General features: G+C 38.8%; 3 protein-coding genes across 5 annotated transcripts; 2 read left to right on the top strand and 1 right to left on the bottom strand.

Moving 5' to 3' along the window:
* The first annotated feature begins 103 nt into the window (after positions 1 to 103).
* LOC129777443 (A-kinase anchor protein 17A) lies at positions 104 to 4,099 on the top strand. 3 transcript variants are annotated; one of them, XM_055783709.1, is made up of 6 exons: positions 104 to 229; positions 631 to 816; positions 861 to 1,339; positions 1,435 to 1,692; positions 2,008 to 2,215; positions 2,278 to 4,099. In XM_055783709.1, the coding sequence occupies exons 2-6, from the start codon at positions 766 to 768 to the stop codon at positions 3,964 to 3,966; spliced, it is 2,685 nt and encodes an 894-aa protein (XP_055639684.1). In that variant the 5' UTR covers positions 104 to 229; positions 631 to 765; the 3' UTR covers positions 3,967 to 4,099. The 3 variants fall into 3 exon arrangements, with proteins under 3 accessions (XP_055639684.1, XP_055639682.1, XP_055639683.1); XM_055783707.1 differs by having other exon boundaries at positions 109 to 816; XM_055783708.1 differs by having other exon boundaries at positions 109 to 816; positions 879 to 1,339.
* Positions 4,100 to 8,092: 3,993 nt separating this feature from the next.
* LOC129774193 (tigger transposable element-derived protein 1-like) lies at positions 8,093 to 10,224 on the bottom strand. Its single transcript, XM_055777898.1, has 2 exons — positions 10,213 to 10,224; positions 8,093 to 9,376 (listed from the first exon to the last, which is right to left on the bottom strand). The coding sequence occupies exons 1-2, from the start codon at positions 10,222 to 10,224 to the stop codon at positions 8,093 to 8,095; spliced, it is 1,296 nt and encodes a 431-aa protein (XP_055633873.1).
* A 453-nt stretch (positions 10,225 to 10,677) lies between these two features.
* On the top strand, positions 10,678 to 15,316 carry LOC129774194 (tigger transposable element-derived protein 1-like). Its single transcript, XM_055777899.1, has 2 exons — positions 10,678 to 10,689; positions 14,033 to 15,316. Exons 1-2 carry the CDS (start codon positions 10,678 to 10,680, stop codon positions 15,314 to 15,316), a joined length of 1,296 nt encoding a protein of 431 aa, XP_055633874.1.
* Positions 15,317 to 23,974: the final 8,658 nt, after the last annotated feature.

Here is a 23,974-nt window from a genome sequence, read left to right on the forward strand (position 1 = left end):
GTTTGGAGACGACTCTCCCTAAAACCTAACGCCTCTAGCCTAGCCATTATTTTTTTCAGGCAAAGCAAATGAAACAACCAAGTGTCAATATCATTTAAATCTGTCAAATGTAAAAATAAAATAGGTGCTTATGTGAAATGGTTATTTTCACCATTTTGGAGGATATAGTGCAACTTTCAATAGAAAATATAGCGTTGAATTCTATTTTGTCAAGCAACGGTATACTAAGGTGAAACAGTGCTTGAAACGTACACGATTATAGTTTGTGAAAATAAGAAATAGTGTATATTGTGCAAGATAACGCAGTTTTTGCTGGATTTCAAGAGGCATGGACTACGCCCTCGTTCTAATTTCAAACCATATTCGCCAAATTCCAAAAATATTGTGAAGGGGCTGGGAAGTATTTTACTTTTTCAGGGACTTTCCGTGTTTTTGCGAATATTGAAACGCTCTAATTTACTGTTTGATTCATTTTATTCACTTATTTTTATCGGGGGAATTGAATTCGACCTGGATTTCGGACTGTCCAATCGAAAATGTTGCTCTGGTGTTAATGAACATTGAAAATAAAAATCTGAAAATACATTCGGTTACGCTTGAAATCTGGTGATTGTGAACAAAATGATACAGACGATTTACGATGTCAGCGATTGTGTGCCACTGTATTTGCCGCATAGCCTTTACCTCAAACCATCGGCAAAGCTTAATGTGTCGGTTGCTTTGCCAAGTGTTATCACTGGCAAAGCGATCTCGAACTATGAGGTTATGGATAAAATGCGACAGATGATTCTGCCAGAGAAGTTCTCTGTGCTCAAGGTGAGCAATCGGGAGTGCAGTTCATTATTTTCCTTTTTCAACAGATTCGTTCTCTATCTCAGGTTTCGAAGAGCACCGTTGGATTCATTCGGTTCGAAGGTGAACTGGAGGATCGTAACAAGCTACGACACGTACTAGGACGACTAGATGGGCGCCCTATACGGTTAACAGGGTTTTCTGATTCAGCAAAATTGCGGGCGTCAGAAGCAAAAGAGGACTTTCCCACCCGCCATGATTGGGATTCGTTTTTTCGGGATGCTAAAAATATGGACGAGATGAAAGCAGGCGAGCGCCCGGATACGATCCATTTTGTTAATCTTCCAATCAAATGGTTCCGTCCGAGACATCTGGAAAATGAAGATGACACCAAACCTAGTGAAGGTATATTCAAGCGTATATTTGAAAAGTTCGGCGAGGTGCGTTGTGTAGATATCCCTATTTGTGATCCGTACCGGGCACAGATGAAGTCCCATATGTCGGGAATGCAAAAATTCAGTTTTGATCAGGATATGTACTTCGAAGGGTAAATACAAAAAAAAACTTCATTGCAATTTCTATTTGCTTCGAATTTTTCCCATAAATTGGATAATATTTCTAAGATGGGCTAATATTTTCAAGGTATGTACAATTCAGCGAATACGTCGGATTTGTAAAAGCAATGGATGAATTCCGTGGAATGAAAATTGTGCGTAAGGAAGAAGATAAAAATTTAGCGGTTTCAATAACGGTGGACTTCGATCGTACAAAACATTTAAGTGATGCCTCGATCAAAAAACGGAAAGTGGTTCGGGATCGATTAATTGCTATGGAGCGCGAGAAAGAGGAGCTGGAGAAGCAACGCATTGCTGAGGAGGAAGCGAAGAAGGAACGCGAGAGGTTTGAATCCAATTTGAATTCCGATTTAGATTTTTATTTTTATTTCCAAAATAACCATTTAAAAATATTTTTATGAGCATCAGATGTCCTAGTTTCCGCCGTTTCTGCCTAAAGTTGCGGTAGGAAGTTTCGATCATCTTTTCGCTCGATCCCATTTCTATTAAAGTTTCTGAAACAGCTGTGCAAAGTGTTGAAATATTCTAACTAATAAAGTCAAGTGCAGTGAATACAATCGGAGCAGTGTGTTGAACAATAAGGATGTTCCGTTTCGCCAAAGAGTCAGTTCTGTATGGGTCCTACTTGTGTATTCCACAGAAAGCGCCAGGAGGATCTAAAGAAAGCGGAAGAGTTGAAGCGCATGCAGCGGGAGCAAAGACGGAAAGAGAAGCATCTACAAAAACTGCGACAGCGGGAAACGGATGAGATAAGTCTAAAAATACTACAAGAAGAGCGCAAGCTTTTGGAAACGCAAAGGAAATTGGAGAGCATACGTCTTCTTGATGCACTTCTTGAAAGGATAAAAGTAAATATCATCCTTCATGTTTGTTATAATAAAGTTCATTGATTTTTTTTTCTATTTTCAAGACCAAACAGGCATTTCTAGCGGGAAAATCATCCGAAATTAGTACGGCTAAGGAATCTTCCAAATCTGCAAATAAAAAAGCAGAGAAGTTGAAGGCAACTCAAGAAAAAGAAATCGAAAAAATGCGTCAACGTGTAAAACAGGTTAAAGACGGAAATTTGTTGAAAAACTTTTTGGGTACATCTGGATGCATTTCATCTAATCGATCACGATCCCCAAGTGTCAACACCATCAGTTCTGATGATAGTATTCTTAACGAGCATCCGCCGGATGCAAGAAAGAAAAAGAAAAAGAAACAATCTGGATCGGACATAAGTTCATCATATTCGGGAACCGGCAATGAGGACGAAGAAGAGCAACCGGATACTGCTAATGCGATTGTCCCTTATGCTTCAGTTCCTCCGACTTTACCTCCGGGAGCATACCCTGGAATGTATCCAGGATTCGATTGGGCAGCTATGGGATATCCGTATGCATATGATCCATTTTACGCCCAAAGAGCAGGATATTATGCGAATGCTCTTGCATATCGTGGATATCGCGGTGCCCCCAGGGGAGGGAGGTATCTGCGTCCACGTGGTAGAGGTGCCTACCGTGGCCGCGGTGGCTTCGATTATTACAGAGATAGGGGAGACGATTATGGGGATTATGGTGACTATCACAATCGAGGGCGAGAAAGATCAAAAGCACGCACATACTCAAGGTCTCGATCAAGATCCCATTCTCGGTCACGTCGTAGAAGATCGCGCAGCAGAAGCAGAAGCAGATCCAGAAGTCGCAGTCGATCTCGTCGTGCTCGGAGCAGCAGATCTCGTTCTAGGTCCAGATCCAGATCCAGATCAAGAACGCGTTCTAGTTCAAGATCTCGATCTACAAGACGATCAAGATCGCCATCAGACCGATCTAGATCAAAGTCACGCCGATCAGAGTCCAAGCCGAAAAAGTCTCTTCAGATATCGAAACCTATGTCTAAAAATCTAGCTTCCACAATCAGAAATTCAAGGTCACTCACAAGATCTAGATCCAGATCAAGATCAAGATCTGGCTATCGTCATCGTTCGAAACATCGCCATCGTTCTCCACCTCGTAGAACCCACTCAAAAGAACCAGGGGACGAAACTGTCCCAGAATCTTTCCGAAAACATCGTATTGTTTTACAAACTGATAAATTGGTAAAAAGTGCTAAGGAAATTGAAGAAGAAGTTCGAGAGCAGCTGCGTAAACATCAAGAAGAAGAAGACCGTCGTCAGGAAGAAGAGGAGGAGAGGCATAATCAAAGTGAACATTCTGAGAGTACTAGTAATCACAATCACGGTCGACCCAGACGCTCCCGTAGGACTCGCTCGCGATCGAAGACTCGCTCTTCTTCAAGAAGTACGGAAAAACATCGCTCCAAAAGTCGATCTTTATCCAAAACAAGAAGTTGTTCGAGTTCGCGTACCGGTAGAAAGCCCGGGAATGGCTCAGCTTCACCTGCAGCTGAAAAACAACAGGTAAAAAAGCAGCGACGAAATGCTTTTTCAAAATCGCCGGAAGGCGAATTGGAGAAGTCAAGGCAGGCTCGAAAGAGCTCTCAACATAGACGAAATAAATCTAATTCGGAGACATTCGACCGGAAGCGGAAATCGCATTCTGTAGAGAATGCTAAATATCCATCGTCTAAGCAACGCGATAGAAGAAATGATTTGTAAGGATTGTTACAATTTTTGTTTGTTCGCAAAAGGTGTGCACCGAACTCTGCTGAATTACGGTGGGATTATAGCCTAAGCGTAAAGTGGTTAAATGCATTGCAGAGAATTAAAGGCTCTAAGCTTTTCCAAGTAATATACCTTCTTCACTGGTATTTATCCGAAATAAAACCTACAAGCACAATCATGCTGAAGACTGTTTTCGAAGCAAATGTTATCAGTTTTCTTATGAACATGGGTCAATGGTATCAGGAGGTATGGATAACATGCAAAACATATCCCCCTTGTTTTGTGTTGGCGAATAACTTGAGATGACTCGAGTTGTAATATTCCCGGAGGTGAATGATTTGACTATAGTTGTCATTGGGTGAGATTTGAGGTCATGTACTCTCCCGTTATCGTTCCGGGATAGAATAGAAGCTAAAAGTATGACCATTTCTAGAATAGAGCGAGTGACTTTGAAGCAAACACTTCAATCCGACACCAAACAATAGTAGATTTATCCGTTATTCATAAATTTATACTGTTACGTCTGTTACGTTTGAATGATTGATATATCGGATAGCGACAAAGTTTATGTATACCATTCAGCTCGCGTAGGTCAGTAATGTCATTCAGCTCGCGTATGTCAGTAATGTCATTCAGACCGCGAAGGAGATTGATCATATTTGTGTTTAAAAATGTTCCCGAAAAGGACCATTTCCAATTGATCCCAGGGACAGTGATCACTATAATAGAAGAAACGCTTAATTAAAAGAAGACGCACATTGCACAACAGGATGTATGCTAGGATAGAGAAATAATTGTGCTAACTTGTTCAATTGCGTTGCTTTTATTTCCTTTGCGATATTTTTCGAGAATCGCAAATACATGCATAAGACAACAAGTTTCAAGATAAAAGCGGACGATTCATTGCTATGTACAAATTTATGAAATTTGTGACAATATATTTTTTACGTTAACTCAATTTTTTTTTGGCAAAGTCTAATCAGCACGATGGTGGGTCGACGTTGTAGGTTAGAGGGTTTATTTTTGTTTCCGGGTATTCACTGTCTGTCAGGTGCCCCAACTACTTTCCACGCCTTTTTTTTCTTTTGAAGCGACATCTACCGGAATCAAAACTGAAACAGTCTAAATGGTTTGCAACTCGAATCCTATGAAGAAGTTTACGATGCGATCTAATTGTAGGCGTATCACAATGGCAAAACATTGCAAGAAATCGCGTTATTAGTTTTCCCTTCAAATACACCAACATTGATCAACTTTGTCCCGGAACGCAGGACAATAACCCTTTTTTTAAGACCGCGGCATCTACAGAGTGGATTGAATTATGTACACTCTCCGATTTCTTTCACTGTTTATATTCGAATCGAAGAAAATTTTACTTGTTTTTTATACATATATTTTTCGTTTTTTGAACATAAATGAAGAATTTAGTTTTTGATTCACCCCCCTTAAGTCCTAAAATACCTTTCTCACACAAAAAAACAGGAAGTGGGTTATATCTATGGTATAACCGCAAGGGTGACGTAGGACTATCGTTGATTTAGAGAACATTTGTTTGAAGTTGAATCTAAATCCATTCTGAATGAATTAATAAATGAATATTTGGGAGACTTCGAAAACGAGAGCGTTACGTTGGAGGCACAAGGTTTTATGCATCCAATATAGGATACGAAAAACCTTGTTCTGAAGAATAATCTTCAGAAGCTAACCTGCTAACTGTACTTGATTGACAAATCACAAACCCAAATGTATTATATGGATATTTTATGGATAGAAAACATTAAAATAAACTCTTTCACATGAATGTAATTTTAAATTCCCAGAGGAACTGGCAGATTATTTTCAGTAACGATTAGATATTTCCACATTTTCCTCGATACTGGGCTGGCCCACCAGTGGTTAATACTAACTCGATAACCACCTGTTAATAGTACTTGATTGAAAAATATTTGGTCACAGTGTTACATGAATAGAAAACATTCAAATAAACTCTTTCACATGAATGTATTTTTAAATTCCCAGAGGAACTGGCTGACTATTTCCCAGCAATGATTAGATCTTTCCGGAACTTTCTCGATGCTGAATGGCATCCAAACGGAAAGAATTCTGTGCGTGTATGTGTCGATCCTTCGCCGTCCACCTCCTCCAGCACGTTAGGCAACGATGTTGTCTTGTCGATGTCCTCACGAAAAATTAATGTGTCTCACCACCAGAATATCGCTTAAGTATGCTTTTTGTGTGTGATTGAATCGAGAGAAGGTGTGGTTTACGATGGCAATTTGGAAGGCATACTAGAGGGGAATGAACTCTCTGAGCTCGAAACTTTCGGCGACTGAGCAATAATCGATTGCGGGCGCATACAATATTGAATACGGAAATATCCTACTGATGGGGAAGAATAATCTTCAGAAGCTATCCTGTTAATTGCGATTGATTGAAAAACCACAAAACCAAATGTATTTGGTCACAGTGTTACATGGATAGAAAACATTCAAATAAACTTTTTCACATGAATGTATTTTTGAATTCCCAGAGGAACTGGCAGATTATTTTCAGTAACGATTAGATATTTCCACATTTTCCTCGATACTGGAAGCCCACCAGTGGTTAATGCTAACTCGATAAACATCTGTTAATAGCACTTGTTTGAAACATATTTGGTCACAGTGTTACATGGATAGAAAACATTCAAATAAACTTTTTCACATGAATGTATTTTTGAATTCCCAGAGGAACTGGCAGATTATTTTCAGTAACGATTAGATATTTCCACATTTTCCTCGATACTGGAAGCCCACCAGTGGTTAATACTAACTCGATAACCACCTGTTGTGTAGCGATGTCTTCCCGGGGAACCGTTTGTGGCATCACTCTCCTCCTGATGGATTCCCTTCTGGCCTAAGGTGCACAAACAGGCTCTTGGTGACACCGTTCATCCGCGCTTTCATGATAAATGAAGAGCTTCACCACAACAGCGACAACATGCTCCAATCGCTGTTCAATTAGAACTGAGTGGATTTCCGAGCGGCGCTCGCTTATATACCAATTGGTGATTTCAATAGTCTGTTTTGAAAGCAATTTTAGGACTATTGAAACAAGCTTTTGGATCAAAAAGTAACAAGTACAGAACGCGTAGACATTTTGTCTTTCGAATGAAGTGTTTATCATGCCATTTCGTTCAGTTGTTTAGGAGCTATTAACGCTCAAAATCTCGGTCTCCAACGTAACGCTTTCGTTTTCGAAACTTTGATTTTACACCCCGGTATAGAAATGAAAGACGTAGTCCTACGTCAAAAAACTTAATTCGTTCAGGAGATGATAGACGATCAGAGTTATTGAACTTTCTTTCTGTTTCGGGCTCTGTTTGCTTTAACCCTTTAACGGGCCGTGAGAATTAGGCAAGGGATCGACTTCAATTTCAGAGAACATAATCCTTACCTTAGGAAGAACACATATTTACCTTTGAATTTTTTTTAACTATTGAAACAGTTGAAAAAAATTGGTGGCAATATAGTTGCCACGACCCGCTAACCCCAAAAACACTTCACTTTATTGCGCCTTTGGTTATGCAAAATTAAAAACAATACACCCAGGTTTTTTTTACGCGGGGGATACGTACCTCGTAAAAAAACCGCGTTAATTGGAAAATCCGCGTTAATTGGAAACTCTCCGTAAAGAAAAAAAGGTCACATAAAAATCCTCTTGAGAATCGTGATGGGGTGCGGCATACGCTTTGAGGGAGCTTGAAAGGGAGAGATATGAACTGAGAGAGAGAAGTGATATTGCTCAGGTTTACGCGCAAAAATCGGAAAATCCGAGAAAAAAACCGCGTTAATTGGAAAATCCGAATTCGAGTAAACATTTATTGTAACTCATTAGATGAGCGATTTTAGGGGGTATGACGAAGCGAGGTGGAGTGTGACAAAGTAATTGTCCAGCCTAAGGTAAATTTTATGGTTTAAATGCTCAAAAAGGTGCGCCTGAGGGAGAGATGTGGTATTGCTCAGATTAAAAATAACATAACAAATTAATTCAAAAAAATCCAAATGTTTAATATCTTTGTTTTTTTAAATTAATAGAACACAGATTCAACCAAAAACTGATAGAATGTATCGTACAATGCTTAATCGCTATCGTAGATAACACCACATCGTCGGCGTTTCAACGGGCTATCGACAGGTTGTGGTTCCTCGCCGTTTAGCTGTTCATTTTCGGTAGTTTTCTTCTCGTATTTTACCAGCTCGGTGTATCGTAGTAAACAGTGCCTTAGATCGTTACGGAAGGAGATAGCTGGCTCGATACAAGGATCGTTTGTCACAAAAAAATCAGCAAGCGTTTCACCAAGTTGCAAACCTTCCTTAATCTTGCTCTCGGTGAATTCCGTTTCCTCGTCATGATCAATATTTGCTGAATTATTCACATAATCCAGTAAATCTTCATCCTCGAAAAATGGTTCCCTTAACATTTCCACAATATCTGCGGTGGAAAAATCATTGAATTCTTCACCGCCAACAGCATGGGCTAGAAGAAGTATTTCGCCCTCTTCGTTACTTGCTGGCATCGATGAATGTACACAGTCAGGCCACAATGGCTTCCAGCAGGCATTTAACGTTGACCTCTTCAACAGTTTCACTGCAACTTCAATGGATTCTACGCATTCACGCATTGTAAAATACTTCCACGCTTCTATTATGGTCGATGCATTGCCTGTATCGATTTCATCCAAGATGTAGCGGAAGGTAGTTTTAATATAATGCCTCTTGAACGTGGCGATAATGCCCTGATCGAGCGGCTGGATTAAAGATGTTGTATTCGGGGGAAGGAATACAATTTGCACATTCGGGTGCTCGACGCGCAGATGCCCAGGAGCGTTGTCAATTACGAGAAGCACTCGAAACTCCAGTCCTTTTTTAGCAAGATAAGGTTTGACTTCCGGCACAAAGCATTCTTCTAGCCATCTCCTGAAAATCTCCTGCGTTACCCAGGCTTTTGCATTCGACATCCAATGTACCGGTAGATCATTGAAGTTTAAACACTTCATGGATCTTGGGCGTAAAGATTTATGCAAAAGCAGTGGTTTCAGCATTCGATCTCCTGAGGCATTGCTACAAAAAAGCAATGTAATCCGGTCTTTAGCAACCTTGAAGCCAGATGCCGACTTTTCCGCCTTTGCCACATAGGTCCTACTCGGCATTTTTTTCCAAAACACTCCAGTCTCATCCGCATTAAACACCTGATCGGGGTGGTACTTACCATCAACTTCGATCAACTGTTTGAACTCGGCTGGATATGATTTGGCTGCCTTCAAGTCTGCTGATGCACTTTCGCCTTTAATCTGCACATTCCTTATCGAGTGCTTCCGAATGAACCTGTAGAACCAACCTTTGCTAGCGGAAAACTCCAGTTTCTTTTCAGAGAAAAACCGCGTTAATTGAAAAATCCGCGTAAAAAAAACCGCGTTAATTCGAAAATCCGCGTAAAAAAAACCTCGTAAAAAAACCGCGTAAAAAAAAACCTGGGTGTATTTCTAGTGCAACGATACCGATTATTTCTGCGATTTACAATATTTCTAGTGCAGCGAAAAAAACTGTTTTTTTATATAGAGTTTTAAAAGAGAAAATAAAAAGGTGATTTTTTCATCAAATACACCATTTATTTTATTGAAAAAACTACATGGCCTTACACAATAGATCCCAAATAGTACGAATACAGTGAAAACTTTTTCAACTTGTTGCATTTTCAACGAAATTAAACAAAATTTCCGGCAGCGCTCTAAAATCGTGGTTTTGATACATAAAAATGACTCCCAAATTAATATCGTACATTTTTAGCAGCCCAAAAAAATTGGAGCATTGCCAAATACCTTTAGAAGATTTTGGCTAAGTAAAATATTGAAATAATATTCCAAGTGCAGCGAAAAGAATTTGTTGGTGGCAATATAGTTGCCAGTACCCGTTAAAGGGTTAAAATGGTTCTATTTTCAAAAAACTCAAGCTTTGACCGCTTTGCGCCACTCTTCCTTAAGTCCGATTGAGCTGAAATTTTACGTATGGTGTTTTTTCGAGGTGGTGAACATTTTGTATATGGTAACTTTTAGAAATTTTAGGGTCGATTTTTTCCCATACATTCATTGACACCCTAATATACAGCCATTCCATGCCAAACGGATATAGTGGTTCTCAGATTTTCGTCATAAGTGGTTCTTTATCGCAAAACATTCGACCCGTATTTTTTATTTTTTACCTGGGAGACCATTTCTATTTTTGGGTGGCCTGAAAAAGAAATTTTTCAGCTTTTTCCCAAAAATGACTTTTTTCAAAAATGCATAACTTTTGAACCACTGAACCGATTTAGATGATCGACATACAAATTGAAGCCAATGACCTTTTGTTAACTTGTCTGGCTCGACGACCGTTTGGCCGCGCCCGTCGAAGAATCAGTCGAATCGTCTAGTTTGTTTGATGTGTTTGTTCACCTTGTTGATTGAAAGTATCGGTATTCTTCTGATCCGCCTTTATCTTCAAAATTTTTTTCACGGCTAAACTAGTATTGCATAAGCAATGTACGTTTTCAACTGTTGCAGTTGGCTTCAATTTGTATGTCGATCATCTAAATCGGTTCAGTGGTTCAAAAGTTATGCATTTTTGAAAAAAGTCATTTTTGGGAAAAAGCTGAAAAATTTCTTTTTCAGGCCACCCAAAAATAGAAATGGTCTCCCAGGTAAAAAATAAAAAATACGGGTCGAATGTTTTGCGATAAAGAACCACTTATGACGAAAATCTGAGAACCACTATATCCGTTTGGCATGGAATGGCTGTATATTAGGGTGTCAATGAATGTATGGGAAAAAATCGACCCTAAAATTTCTAATGTTCACCACCTCGAAAAAACACCATACGTAAAATTTCAGCTCAATCGGACTTAAGGAAAAGTGGCGCAAAGCGGTCAAAGCTTGAGTTTTTTGAAAATAGAACCATTTTAACCCTTTAACGGGTACTGGCAACTATATTGCCACCAACAAATTCTTTTCGCTGCACTTGGAATATTATTTCAATATTTTACTTAGCCAAAATCTTCTAAAGGTATTTGGCAATGCTCCAATTTTTTTGGGCTGCTAAAAATGTACGATATTAATTTGGGAGTCATTTTTATGTATCAAAACCACGATTTTAGAGCGCTGCCGGAAATTTTGTTTAATTTCGTTGAAAATGCAACAAGTTGAAAAAGTTTTCACTGTATTCGTACTATTTGGGATCTATTGTGTAAGGCCATGTAGTTTTTTCAATAAAATAAATGGTGTATTTGATGAAAAAATCACCTTTTTATTTTCTCTTTTAAAACTCTATATAAAAAACAGGAAGTGGGTTATATGTATGGTATAACCGCAAGGGTGACGTAGGACTATCGTTGATTTAGAGATCATTTGTTTGAAGTTGAATCTAAATTCATTCTGAATGAATGAATAAATGAATATTTGGGGGACTTCGAAAACGAGAGCGTTACGTTGGAGGCACAAGGTTGTATGCATCCAATATAGGATACGAAAAACCTTGTTCTGAAGAATAATCTTCAGAAGCTAACCTACTAACTGTACTTTATTGACAAATCACAAACCCAAATGTATTATATGGATATTTTATGGATAAAAAACATTAAAATAAACTCTTTCGCTTGAATGTAATTTTCAATTCCAAGGGGAACTGGCAGATTATTTTCCGGCAACGATTAGATATTTCCACATTTTCCTCGATACTGGAAGCCCACCAGTGGTTAATACTAACTCGATAACCACCTGTTAATAGTACTTGATTGAAAAATATTTGGTCACAGTGTTACATGGATAGAAAACATTCAAATAAACTCTTTCACATGAATGTATTTTTGAATTCCCAGAGGAACTGGCAGATTATTTTCCAGCAATGATTAGATCTTTCCGGAACTTTCTCGATGCTGAATGGCATCCAAACGGCAAGAATTCTGCGCTTGTATGTGTCGACCCTTCGCCGTCCACCTCCTCCAGCACGTTAGGCAACGATGTTGTCTTGTCGATGTCCTCACGAAAAATGAATGTGTCTCACCACCAGAATATCGCTTAAGTATGCTTTTTGTGTGTGATTGAATCGAGAGAAGGTGTGGTTTACGATGGCAATTTGGAAGGCAAACTAGAGGGGAATGAACTCTCTGAGCTCGGAACTTTCGGCGACTGAGCAATAATCGATTGCGGGCGCATACAATATTGGATACGGAAATATCCTACTGATGGGGAAGAATAATCTTCAGAAGCTATCCTGTTAATTGCGATTGATTGAAAAATCACAAAACCAAATGTATTTGGTCACAGTGTTACATGGATAGAAAACATTAAAATAAACTCTTTCACATGAATGTATTTTTAAATTCCCAGAGGAACTGGCAGATTATTTTCAGTAACGATTAAATATTTCCACATTTTCCTCGATACTGGAAGCCCACCAGTGGTTAATACTAACTCGATAACCACCTGTTAATAGTACTTGATTGAAAAATATTTGGTCACAGTGTTACATGGATAGAAAACATTCAAATAAACTCTTTCACATGAATGTATTTTTAAATTCCCAGAGGAACTGGCAGATCATTTTCCAGCAATGATTAGATCTTTCCGGAACTTTCTCGATGCTGAATGGCATCCAAACGGCAAGAATTCTGCGCGTGTATGTGTCGATCCTTCGCCGTCCACCTCCTCCAGCACGTTAGGCAACGATGTTGTTTTGTCGATGTCCTCACGAAAAATGAATGTGTCTCACCACCAGAATATCGCTTAAGTATGCTTTTTGTGTGTGATTGAATCGAGAGAAGGTGTGGTTTACGATGGCAATTTGGAAGGCAAACTAGAGGGGAATGCACTCTCTGAGCTCGGAACTTTTGGCGACTGAGCAATAATCGATTGCGGGCGCATACAATATTGGATACGGAAATATCCTACTGATGGGGAAGAATAATCTTCAGAAGCTATCCTGTTAATTGCGATTGATTGAAAAATCACAAAACCAAATGTATTTGGCCACAGTGTTACATGGATAGAAAACATTCAAATAAACTCTTTCACATGAATGTAATTTTAAATTCCCAGAGGAACTGGCAGATTATTTTCAGTAACGATTAGATATTTCCACATTTTCCTCAATACTGGAAGCCCACCAGTGGTTAATACTAATTTGATAACCACCTGTTAATAGCACTTGATTGAAACATATTTGGTCACAGTGTTACATGGATAGAAAACATTCAAATAAACTCTTTCACATGAATGTATTTTTGAATTCCCAAAGGAACTGGCAGATTATTTTCCAGAAATGATTAGATCTTTCCGGAACTTTCTCAATGCTGAATGGCATCCAAACGGAAAGAATTCCGCGCGTGTATGTGTGTGTAGCTTCCCGGGGAACCGTTTGTGGCATCACTCTCCTCCTGATGGATTCCCTTCTGGCCTAGGGTGCACAAACAGGCTCTTGGTGACACCGTTCATCCACGCTTTCATGATAAACGAAGAGCTTCACCACAACAGCGACAACATGCTCCAATCGCTGTTCAATTAGAACTGAGTGGATTTCCGAGCGGCGCTCGCTTATATACCGATTGGTGATTTCAATAGCCTGTTTTGAAAGCAATTTTAAGACTATTGAAACAAGTTTTTGGATCAAAAAGTAACAAGTATAGAACGCGTAGATATTTTATCTTTCGAATGAAGTGTTTATCATACCATTTCGTTCAGTTGTTTAGGAGCTATTAACGCTCACAATCTCGGTCTCCGGCGTAACGCTTTCGTTTTCGAAACTTTGATTTTACACCCCGGTATAGAAATGAAAGACGTAGTCCTACGTCAAAACAGTTTTTTTCGCTGCACTAGAAATATTGTAAATCGCAGAAATAATCGGTATCGTTGCACTAGAAATTCACCCAGGTTTTTTTTACGCGGTTTTTTTTACGCGGTTTTTTTACGAGGTTTTTTTACGCGGATTTTCGAATTAACGCGGTTTTTTTTACGCGGATTTTTCAATTAACGCGGTTTTTCTCTGAAAAGAAACTGGAGTTTTCCGCTAGCAAAGGTTGGTTCTACAGGTTCATTCGGAAGCACTCGATAAGGAATGTGCAGATTAAAGGCGAAAGTGCTTCAGCAGACTTGAAGGCAGCCAAATCATATCCAGCCGAGTTCAAACAGTTGATCGAAGTTGATGGTAAGTACCACCCCGATCAGGTGTTTAACGCGGATGAGACTGGAGTGTTTTGGAAAAAAATGCCGAGTAGGACCTATGTGGCAAAGGCGGAAAAGTCGGCATCTGGCTTCAAGGTTGCTAAAGACCGGATTACATTGCTTTTTTGTAGCAATGCCTCAGGAGATCGAATGCTGAAACCACTGCTTTTGCATAAATCTTTACGTCCAAGATCCATGAAGTGTTTAAACTTCAATGATCTACCGGTACATTGGATGTCGAATGCAAAAGCCTGGGTAACGCAGGAGATTTTCAGGAGATGGCTAGAAGAATGCTTTGTGCCGGAAGTCAAACCTTATCTTGCTAAAAAAGGACTGGAGTTTCGAGTGCTTCTCGTAATTGACAACGCTCCTGGGCATCTGCGCGTCGAGCACCCGAATGTGCAAATTGTATTCCTTCCCCCGAATACAACATCTTTAATCCAGCCGCTCGATCAGGGCATTATCGCCACGTTCAAGAGGCATTATATTAAAACTACCTTCCGCTACATCTTGGATGAAATCGATACAGGCAATGCATCGACCATAATAGAAGCGTGGAAGTATTTTACAATGCGTGAATGCGTAGAATCCATTGAAGTTGCAGTGAAACTGTTGAAGAGGTCAACGTTAAATGCCTGCTGGAAGCCATTGTGGCCTGACTGTGTACATTCATCGATGCCAGCAAGTAACGAAGAGGGCGAAATACTTCTTCTAGCCCATGCTGTTGGCGGTGAAGGATTCAATGATTTTTCCACCGCAGATATTGTGGAAATGTTAAGGGAACCATTTTTCGAGGATGAAGATTTACTGGATTATGTGAATAATTCAGCAAATATTGATCATGACGAGGAAACGGAATTCACCGAGAGCAAGATTAAGGAAGGTTTGCAACTTGGTGAAACGCTTGCTGATTTTTTTGTGACAAACGATCCTTGTATCGAGCCAGCTATCTCCTTCCGTAACGATCTAAGGCACTGTTTACTACGATACACCGAGCTGGTAAAATACGAGAAGAAAACTACCGAAAATGCACAGCTAAACGGCGAGGAACCACAACCTGTCGATAGCCCGTTGAAACGCCGACGATGTGGTGTTATCTACGATAGCGATTAAGCATTGTACGATACATTCTATCAGTTTTTGGTTGAATCTGTGGTCTATTAATGTAAAAAAACAAAGATATTAAACATTTGGATTTTTTTGAATTAATTTGTTATGTTATTTTTAATCTGAGCAATACCACATCTCTCCCTCAGGCGCACCTTTTTGAGCATTTAAACCATAAAATTTACCTTAGGCTGGACAATTACTTTGTCACACTCCACCTCGCTTCGTCATACCCCCTAAAATCGCTCATCTAATGAGTTACAATAAATGTTTACTCGAATTCGGATTTTCCAATTAACGCGGTTTTTTTCTCGGATTTTCCGATTTTTGCGCGTAAACCTGAGCAACATCACTTCTCTCTCTCAGTTCATATCTCTCCCTTTCAAGCTCCCTCAAAGCGTATGCCGCACCCCATCACGATTCTCAAGAGGATTTTTATGTGACCTTTTTTTCTTTACGGAGAGTTTCCAATTAACGCGGATTTTCCAATTAACGCGGTTTTTTTACGAGGTACGTATCCCCCGCGTAAAAAAAACCTGGGTGTATTGTTTTTAATTTTGCATAACCAAAGGCGCAATAAAGTGAAGTGTTTTTGGGGTTAGCGGGTCGTGGCAACTATATTGCCACCAATTTTTTTCAACTGTTTCAATAGTTAAAAAAATTTCAAAGGTAAATATGTGTTCTTCCTAAGGTAAGGATTATGTTCTCTGAAATTGAAGTCGATCCCTTGCCTAATTCTCACGGCCCGTTAAAGGGTTAAAGCAAACAGAGCCCGAAACAGAAAGAAAGTTCAATAACTCTGATCGTCTATCATCTCCTGAACGAATTAAGTTTTTTTTTGTGTGAGAAAGGTATTTTAGGACTTAAGGGGGGTGAATCAAAAACTAAATTCTTCATTTATGTTCAAAAAACGAAAAATATATGTATAAAAAACAAGTAAAATTTTCTTCGATTCGAATATAAACAGTGAAAGAAATCGGAGAGTGTACATAATTCAATCCACTCTGTAGATGCCGCGGTCTTAAAAAAAGGGTTATTGTCCTGCGTTCCGGGACAAAGTTGATCAATGTTGGTGTATTTGAAGGGAAAACTAATAACGCGATTTCTTGCAATGTTTTGCCATTGTGATACGCCTACAATTAGATCGCATCGTAAACTTCTTCATAGGATTCGAGTTGCAAACCATTTAGACTGTTTCAGTTTTGATTCCGGTAGATGTCGCTTCAAAAGAAAAAAAAGGCGTGGAAAGTAGTTGGGGCACCTGACAGACAGTGAATACCCGGAAACAAAATTAACCCTCTAACCTACAACGTCGAACCACCATCGTGCTGATTAGACTTTGCCAAAAAAAAATTGAGTTAACGTAAAAAATATATTGTCACAAATTTCATAAATTTGTACATAGCAATGAATCGTCCGCTTTTATCTTGAAACTTGTTGTCTTATGCATGTATTTGCGATTCTCGAAAAATATCGCAAAGGAAATAAAAGCAACGCAATTGAACAAGTTAGCACAATTATTTCTCTATCCTAGCATACATCCTGTTGTGCAATGTGCGTCTTCTTTTAATTAAGCGTTTCTTCTATTATAGTGATCACTGTCCCTGGGATCAATTGGAAATGGTCCTTTTCGGGAACATTTTTAAACACAAATATGATCAATCTCCTTCGCGGTCTGAATGACATTACTGACATACGCGAGCTGAATGACATTACTGACCTACGCGAGCTGAATGGTATACATAAACTTTGTCGCTATCCGATATATCAATCATTCAAACGTAACAGACGTAACAGTATAAATTTATGAATAACGGATAAATCTACTATTGTTTGGTGTCGGATTGAAGTGTTTGCTTCAAAGTCACTCGCTCTATTCTAGAAATGGTCATACTTTTAGCTTCTATTCTATCCCGGAACGATAACGGGAGAGTACATGCCCTCAAATCTCACCCAATGACAACTATAGTCAAATCATTCACCTCCGGGAATATTACAACTCGAGTCATCTCAAGTTATTCGCCAACACAAAACAAGGGGGATATGTTTTGCATGTTATCCATACCTCCTGATACCATTGACCCATGTTCATAAGAAAACTGATAACATTTGCTTCGAAAACAGTCTTCAGCATGATTGTGCTTGTAGGTTTTATTTCGGATAAATACCAGTGAAGAAGGTATATTACTTGGAAAAGCTTAGAGCCTTTAATTCTCTGCAATGCATTTAACCACTTTACGCTTAGGCTATAATCCCACCGTAATTCAGCAGAGTTCGGTGCACACCTTTTGCGAACAAACAAAAATTGTAACAATCCTTACAAATCATTTCTTCTATCGCGTTGCTTAGACGATGGATATTTAGCATTCTCTACAGAATGCGATTTCCGCTTCCGGTCGAATGTCTCCGAATTAGATTTATTTCGTCTATGTTGAGAGCTCTTTCTAGCCTGCCTTGACTTCTCCAATTCGCCTTCCGGCGATTTTGAAAAAGCATTTCGTCGCTGCTTTTTTACCTGTTGTTTTTCAGCTGCAGGTGAAGCTGAGCCATTCCCGGGCTTTCTACCGGTACGCGAACTCGAACAACTTCTTGTTTTGGATAAAGATCGACTTTTGGAGCGATGTTTTTCCGTACTTCTTGAAGAAGAGCGAGTCTTCGATCGCGAGCGAGTCCTACGGGAGCGTCTGGGTCGATCGTGAACTGTAAACATTGAACTCATATCCAGGGATGCAAGATGTTTTAAATATATTAACACAGCACGAAAAGGGTCTTCACATATTGACTTCTTTATATATATATATATATATATATATATATATATATATATATATATATATATATATATATATATTTATAGATTTTATAGATAGATTAGAATATAATAGATAGTATAAGTATATAGTATATAAGAATAAAATAGATAGTATATATAGATTTAAAACTTTTCTTGATAAATCGTTGATTAGGTGAACAAACATTGCCCCCAATAAATCCATAATAACAAAACGTCTGAGTGATGAACCCATATGCTCTAGGAAAAATATCAATGGAACCAAAATATATATGAAACTTATTCCTTTTTGTTATGTTTTTTTTCAATATTTTGGCACTGAGAAAAGAGTATCGATTGTTCAATTTTAAAACTGTTTGTTGTTTTTCTCAAAACAAAAACATGTCTTCTCATCTGACATCACTGATCATACCGAGTAAAACTGACTGAAGTCTCTCCAGTCTACCAAATAAAACATTTCAATGAAACTCGTGTACTGGAATTGGATATTTTGCTCGTCTCGACAGTGACTGAAACCGAGACGAGACGAGACGAATTGCTTGTCTCGTTTTCTGGAATAGGGCCCATAATAAAGTGCAATAAAGTGAATTTACAAGGCAGTGTTTCCGGGGTTAACGGGCCGTGGCAACATTTTCGGAACATTTTATTTAGATGAAGTCATAGTGTCATATGTGAGTTGAAAGATTTGCTATCTGTTTTCAGAATAATGGTTTTTATTTCTCTAAGAATGGCGAATGTATGTGCTAATGTGTGAAAATTTACTCATAGGGGAAGGGGGGGCGGGTGAATGTGGTCACCCTAAGGAACATGCCCATTTCCTGTGTCCACATACCACTAAAATTCCCGTTCTTCGAAGAATATTGTAGCTCAAGATAGTAAGCGGTTTTCATTATGAAAATTGAAAATAGTACATTTTTCATTATTGGAAAAAAGGTTGAAAAATCGAGCATTTTTTTAGTAAGGAGGTAAAGTGGTCACCTGTGGGGGGCAAAGTAGTCTCACTCGCACATATCACGCTAGAAGAGATAGATTTATGCATGTTTCCTTAGCCAAATTTGCTTAAATCATTATTGAAATAGTAGGTACATGTATGAAATGAGCTAGGCCTATTTACCTAGAATCGTAATTGAAATTTTTTCATACGTACAAAAACGTAGTAGGAAACACATAACGTTTTTCAAAATAAGGCTTGGTTTTGGTTGGGGTTGCATATTTTTCCTGGCTCAAAACCACAAAAGGGACTCCTTTAAGAGCAGAAGGTGATAAGGTATATCAGTCAGTAGTAGAGTAATGCGAAGCAAACGAGCATAAAACTTCGACAACAGTGTAGTCGTTTGATACATTATTACACCAGCAGCTCAAACATATAAAAAAGATACATTTCATGAAAGTGGCAAAAAGTTATGAGGTAAAAAGAGTTTTGCGATGTTTTGATCTATTTTTTCAGTTTTGGAGATGACGATTTACTTACCTAAAATAACTGGAAAGTTCGAAACTACACTGTCAAGGAAACCTTCATTCTATAGTAGACGATAGTGCGTATTCGTTTTTGTGAAAAAGTTCAAGAGCTTTTTTTAAAAATTCGATTAGTTCAAAAATTGCTTGTGGGGCAAATGTGCGCAGTGGCTGTGGGGTAAAAGCTCGCTTGTTTTCAACAAAATTGTTAACGAGACCCACAAGAAGAAAACCGATTTGAAGAAATGCACTCCAGAAATGCTCAAATGGCCCGACAGAGGCTTCGGGAGGGAGTCCTGAAGTGTCGGATTGCGACAGACCTCGGTATTTCTGAATTAACTCTGAGAAAGAGACTCATATCAGAAAGTGATTTATGATTTGAATCTAATTTTATTGCCATTTCTACTTCTGCTGGAATGTGTCAGCGAGCACCTAGTGCGGTTCAGATAGGTATCTACGAGTGATCAGTCTGAGGATCTACAGGCCACTGGACAAAGTTTTCTATGGTATGACTCTCAAAGATTTATGGCGCATGGCGTTCGATTTTACGGAAGCCAACAACCTCCAGCACGAATTCAACAAAGTTGCAAAACTAGCAGGAAGAGATTGAGCTTCTAGCTTCATGTGGAACCACCGTCTGTCTCTTCGAACCCCACAACAGCGCAACAAAGCAACAGCGCTCCAAAACAATAGCTTAAAAATAATTCAAAATGAATTTCACATGAAAAATGTTTTTATTCAATTCAATAACGGTTATGTTTCGTTTATGTTTATGTTTTCACAATGAACTTCAAATAAATTTTGTTTTTTTTCAACAATGAGTTTCAGATAAATCAAGTGAAGGTAACTATGTATTTATAAACTTCATCTATATAAACCAAAATGATTTGGTGTCTGTTCCTCACGATACAACTCAAGAACGGAGCCACGGATTTAAACAGTCAGTATCAGGATTGATGCGTGTTAAGTGCAATTCACATATAACATTCACGTCACGTTCACGTCCCGTCACGTCACGTTACGTCAGTTACTCTACCATGCAATTATTATGAAAACATTCACATAAATACATGTAACGTAACGAACCGTCAACATACGTTCAACGAAAACGACCGGCAGGATTTGTAGAAAAGAATAATTGACGGAGACGGAACGGTTTCTTGGGTTTTTCTCTGGGCTTTGTGTCTCGGCTTTTGTTTTGATTTTGGTTGTACAGTAATTCACATCTAATTCGACATTAAGCTAATTGGATAGACCTTTGATGCAACACGTTTAATTGGACATTTTTACCTTCAATTGGACATTTTTGTAAACATTGAGTTCAGGGCCCAAATTATGGCCCAACATTAAAAGTCACCTCCTCCTTCCTCCTTGGATGGCACTAACGTTCCAGTGGAACTTTTGCCTTCTCAACGTAGCATTACTTGCGTCATTTTTATTAGTAATACTTGGTTGAGATTTCTATGCCGAATAACACGCCTTAAATGCACTCTGGAGTGACAAGCTCTGGAATACGCGTGACCACAGTGCAACCCGGAAGAATTTTCTTTGATGAAAAATCCCCCGGCCAGAACGGGAATCGAACCCCCGGCATGATAGTGTGGGACGCTAACCACTCGGCCACGGGAGCACAAAAGTCACCACCAGTCACGAATGTCCAATTACTGGTCGCAATCGCCTCCAATGCGACAATGAGTGGTGGCTCGGCAGGTCGCATTATAAGTAACTTACTGTACTTGCCAACATATCTCTTAGTTCCAAATTTCGCGACTAGCTGAGAGAAATATATTATTATTGTTGAATAAAGGTCGAACTACGGGGTTTAAGCATTTAAATAATTGAACTCAATGATTTTCATTGAATTTTTCTAAATTTAGAACTGATTCTAGGAATGCTGATTCGAAAGAGGACATTGAAATTTAAAATTGTTGTAGGTGGCGACATCATGAATAACATTCATTCGTTCGACATTTGACGTGACGGTACTGGTAGAAGCATTGACTGCATGTGTGAATTGGTGGAGACGTTGACGGAACGTAGACGTTCTTTTCCGTAACGTTCTATGTGAATCGCACATAAGTCTGCATAAGGTTTATATGTCAAAAATGAAATTATATACCGCGAGTATAGATTACGTACATAAACATAATTTCTGTGGGAACTTGAGTGTTCGAAGTGATTTATATCAATATATCAATTGTGGGTGGGACGAAGTTCGCTGGGTCAGCTAGTTTGTTGATAAAAACAAATTCTGTTTCAAATGTAGGACATTTTCGGATATCTTATATTGTCAGTCTCCTTCCTCCCAAAAATTATCACGTGGTATGTTAAACTATAACACCCATCCTTCTCCACCCATAAAAAAAACAAAGAACACCCCCCTCCTGCCTACTGGACGGTGCCTACACTCTCTAGTAATGATGCTTCTCCCGCTTCTGATGATAAAGCATTTATTTTTGGTATAAGTTATCTCAGAAGTTCAATTCAATAAGTGCGCGTCTTTGCCCTCACTATGGGGCAAAGGTGCGCATTTGTCTTTTTGTATTAAAATAGGTATTTGTCCAATTACAAACACAACTCGAGAAATGCTTGTACTACGTTTCGAAGTTAATATATATAGCTACAATTTGGTAAGCAAACGGAATTTTATTTGCTTTTATTTCAAGAGATATTGGACGACAACAGTTAGGTGCACACCTTTGTCCCGCATTACTCTGATCCTCCAACGACCACTTTGCACCACCCCCCCCCCCAAAAAAAACGAAATGCGAAATATGCTAAATAATTGCTGAAGTTGAAAAAAATATCTGTTCACCTCCCCTAGAATATGTGAACAGTCGTCCAAACTGTTGATTTGTCGCAAATATCAGGTCAAAATAAACTAAATTTCACTAGAAATTCCTCAAATTCGAAACGTACAAAACTACGGCCGATTGGCTACCAAAAGAGCGTTTTTTGTTTTTATTTATATAATATCTTGACATGCGACAGCTCCACTGTAGTACAGGATGACTCAAAAGTCATAAAATTCTTCAAACATAAGATGACTATCAATACGATGTCAATGGTCAATAGTTATACACCCAGGTTTTTTTTTACGCGGGGGATACGTACCTCGTAAAAAAACCGCGTAAAAAACCGCGTTAATTCGAAGATCCGCGTAAAAAAAAACTGCGTTAATTGGAAAATCCGCGTAAAAAAAAACATGTCACCTAATGATAGATATCAAATGGGACTATCCTTACGTAGAACGGAAGTAAGAAGTTGAGTAGTTTTTTCCTGCAATTTCGTTGGTTACTGGTAGCTATAGTTCGGGTTTCCTCACGAATGCGGTCATCTGCTGTTGCTAGAAGATTCCCTTGTGATTTGTACACTCTGTTGCCGATGCACGCGCAGTACCACTGTTGGACCGTTCAGAGCTAAGTATGTAGACAGGGAAATCCATTCACGAATCGCTGCCCGTAAAAACCCCGTCCCGGTGTACCGCCTGGCGAGCTCCCCGTTACCCAACACCTAAAATCCACGTAAGAATCGTGATAAGGTGCGGCACTAATTTCCTTCATAAGCGCTAAGCTCCGTCACAAGCACTAATTACCGTAATATGCTCTGGGGGAACATAAGAGAAAAATGTGAGCTAAGGGGGAGATGTGATATTGCACTGGTCTTTTTTTACGCCAAAACCGCGTTAATTGGAAAATCCGCGTGAAAAACCGCATTAATTGGAACATCCGCGTAAAAAAACCGCGTAAAAAAAACCTGGGTGTACTACCAAACAAGCAGGTGACCACTTTGCCCCACGTGACTACATTACCCCCACTATCCCTATTCGTACGCTGGTTCAAATCTCAACTCGATTTCGAAGACGTTGATCAATTTCAGAATTTCATATCATTAGTATGGTATCCCTTGTTCGTTGCAACTATCTTTAGCTGTCTTTAGTCGTTATCTACGGTTTTTTGTGTATTCGGAAGGAATATTCATCCATTTTTCATCAAATGATTTTTAAAATCGTTAGTTTTAGAATTTTGATGGTTTCTAAATTTTCTACACACATAGCTTCCTTAGTTTTTTACTGGGATTGATGTCGGAAGATTGTGGAGGAATATCATTGTCTTGGTAAAACTTGAATCTTCGATTCCATCCCATTTTGTTGACACTTTGGTTCATATTTTCCTACATTTGCCATTCTCAGAGAAATAAAAACCATTATTCAAAAAACAGATAGCAAACCTTTTAACTCTCATATGACACTATGACTTTATCTAAATAAAATGTTCCGAAAGCTTGTTTTCGACTTTTAAAAGAAGGGAAAAGAGTTCTGTGTGATGGAGTACGATTACGAGTTTGAGTCACCGTATATTGCCACTATTTTTTTCAACTGTTTCAATTGTTAATTTTTTTTTCTAAAAGTAAATATG

The sequence above is a fragment of the Toxorhynchites rutilus genome, chromosome 3 (genome assembly GCF_029784135.1).
Source record: "Toxorhynchites rutilus septentrionalis strain SRP chromosome 3, ASM2978413v1, whole genome shotgun sequence".
Classification (NCBI taxonomy): Eukaryota; Metazoa; Arthropoda; class Insecta; order Diptera; family Culicidae; genus Toxorhynchites; species Toxorhynchites rutilus.

Bases quoted from the DNA above. Each gene is read 5' to 3' on its own strand.
- LOC129777443 (XM_055783707.1), top strand. From the start codon at position 622: ATGATACAGACGATTTACGATGTCAGCGATTGTGTGCCACTGTATTTG. The intron at 817-860 runs GTGAGCAATCGG...CTTTTTCAACAG, and splicing joins AGAAGTTCTCTGTGCTCAAG to ATTCGTTCTCTATCTCAGGT. The intron at 2,216-2,277 runs GTAAATATCATC...TCTATTTTCAAG, and splicing joins CACTTCTTGAAAGGATAAAA to ACCAAACAGGCATTTCTAGC.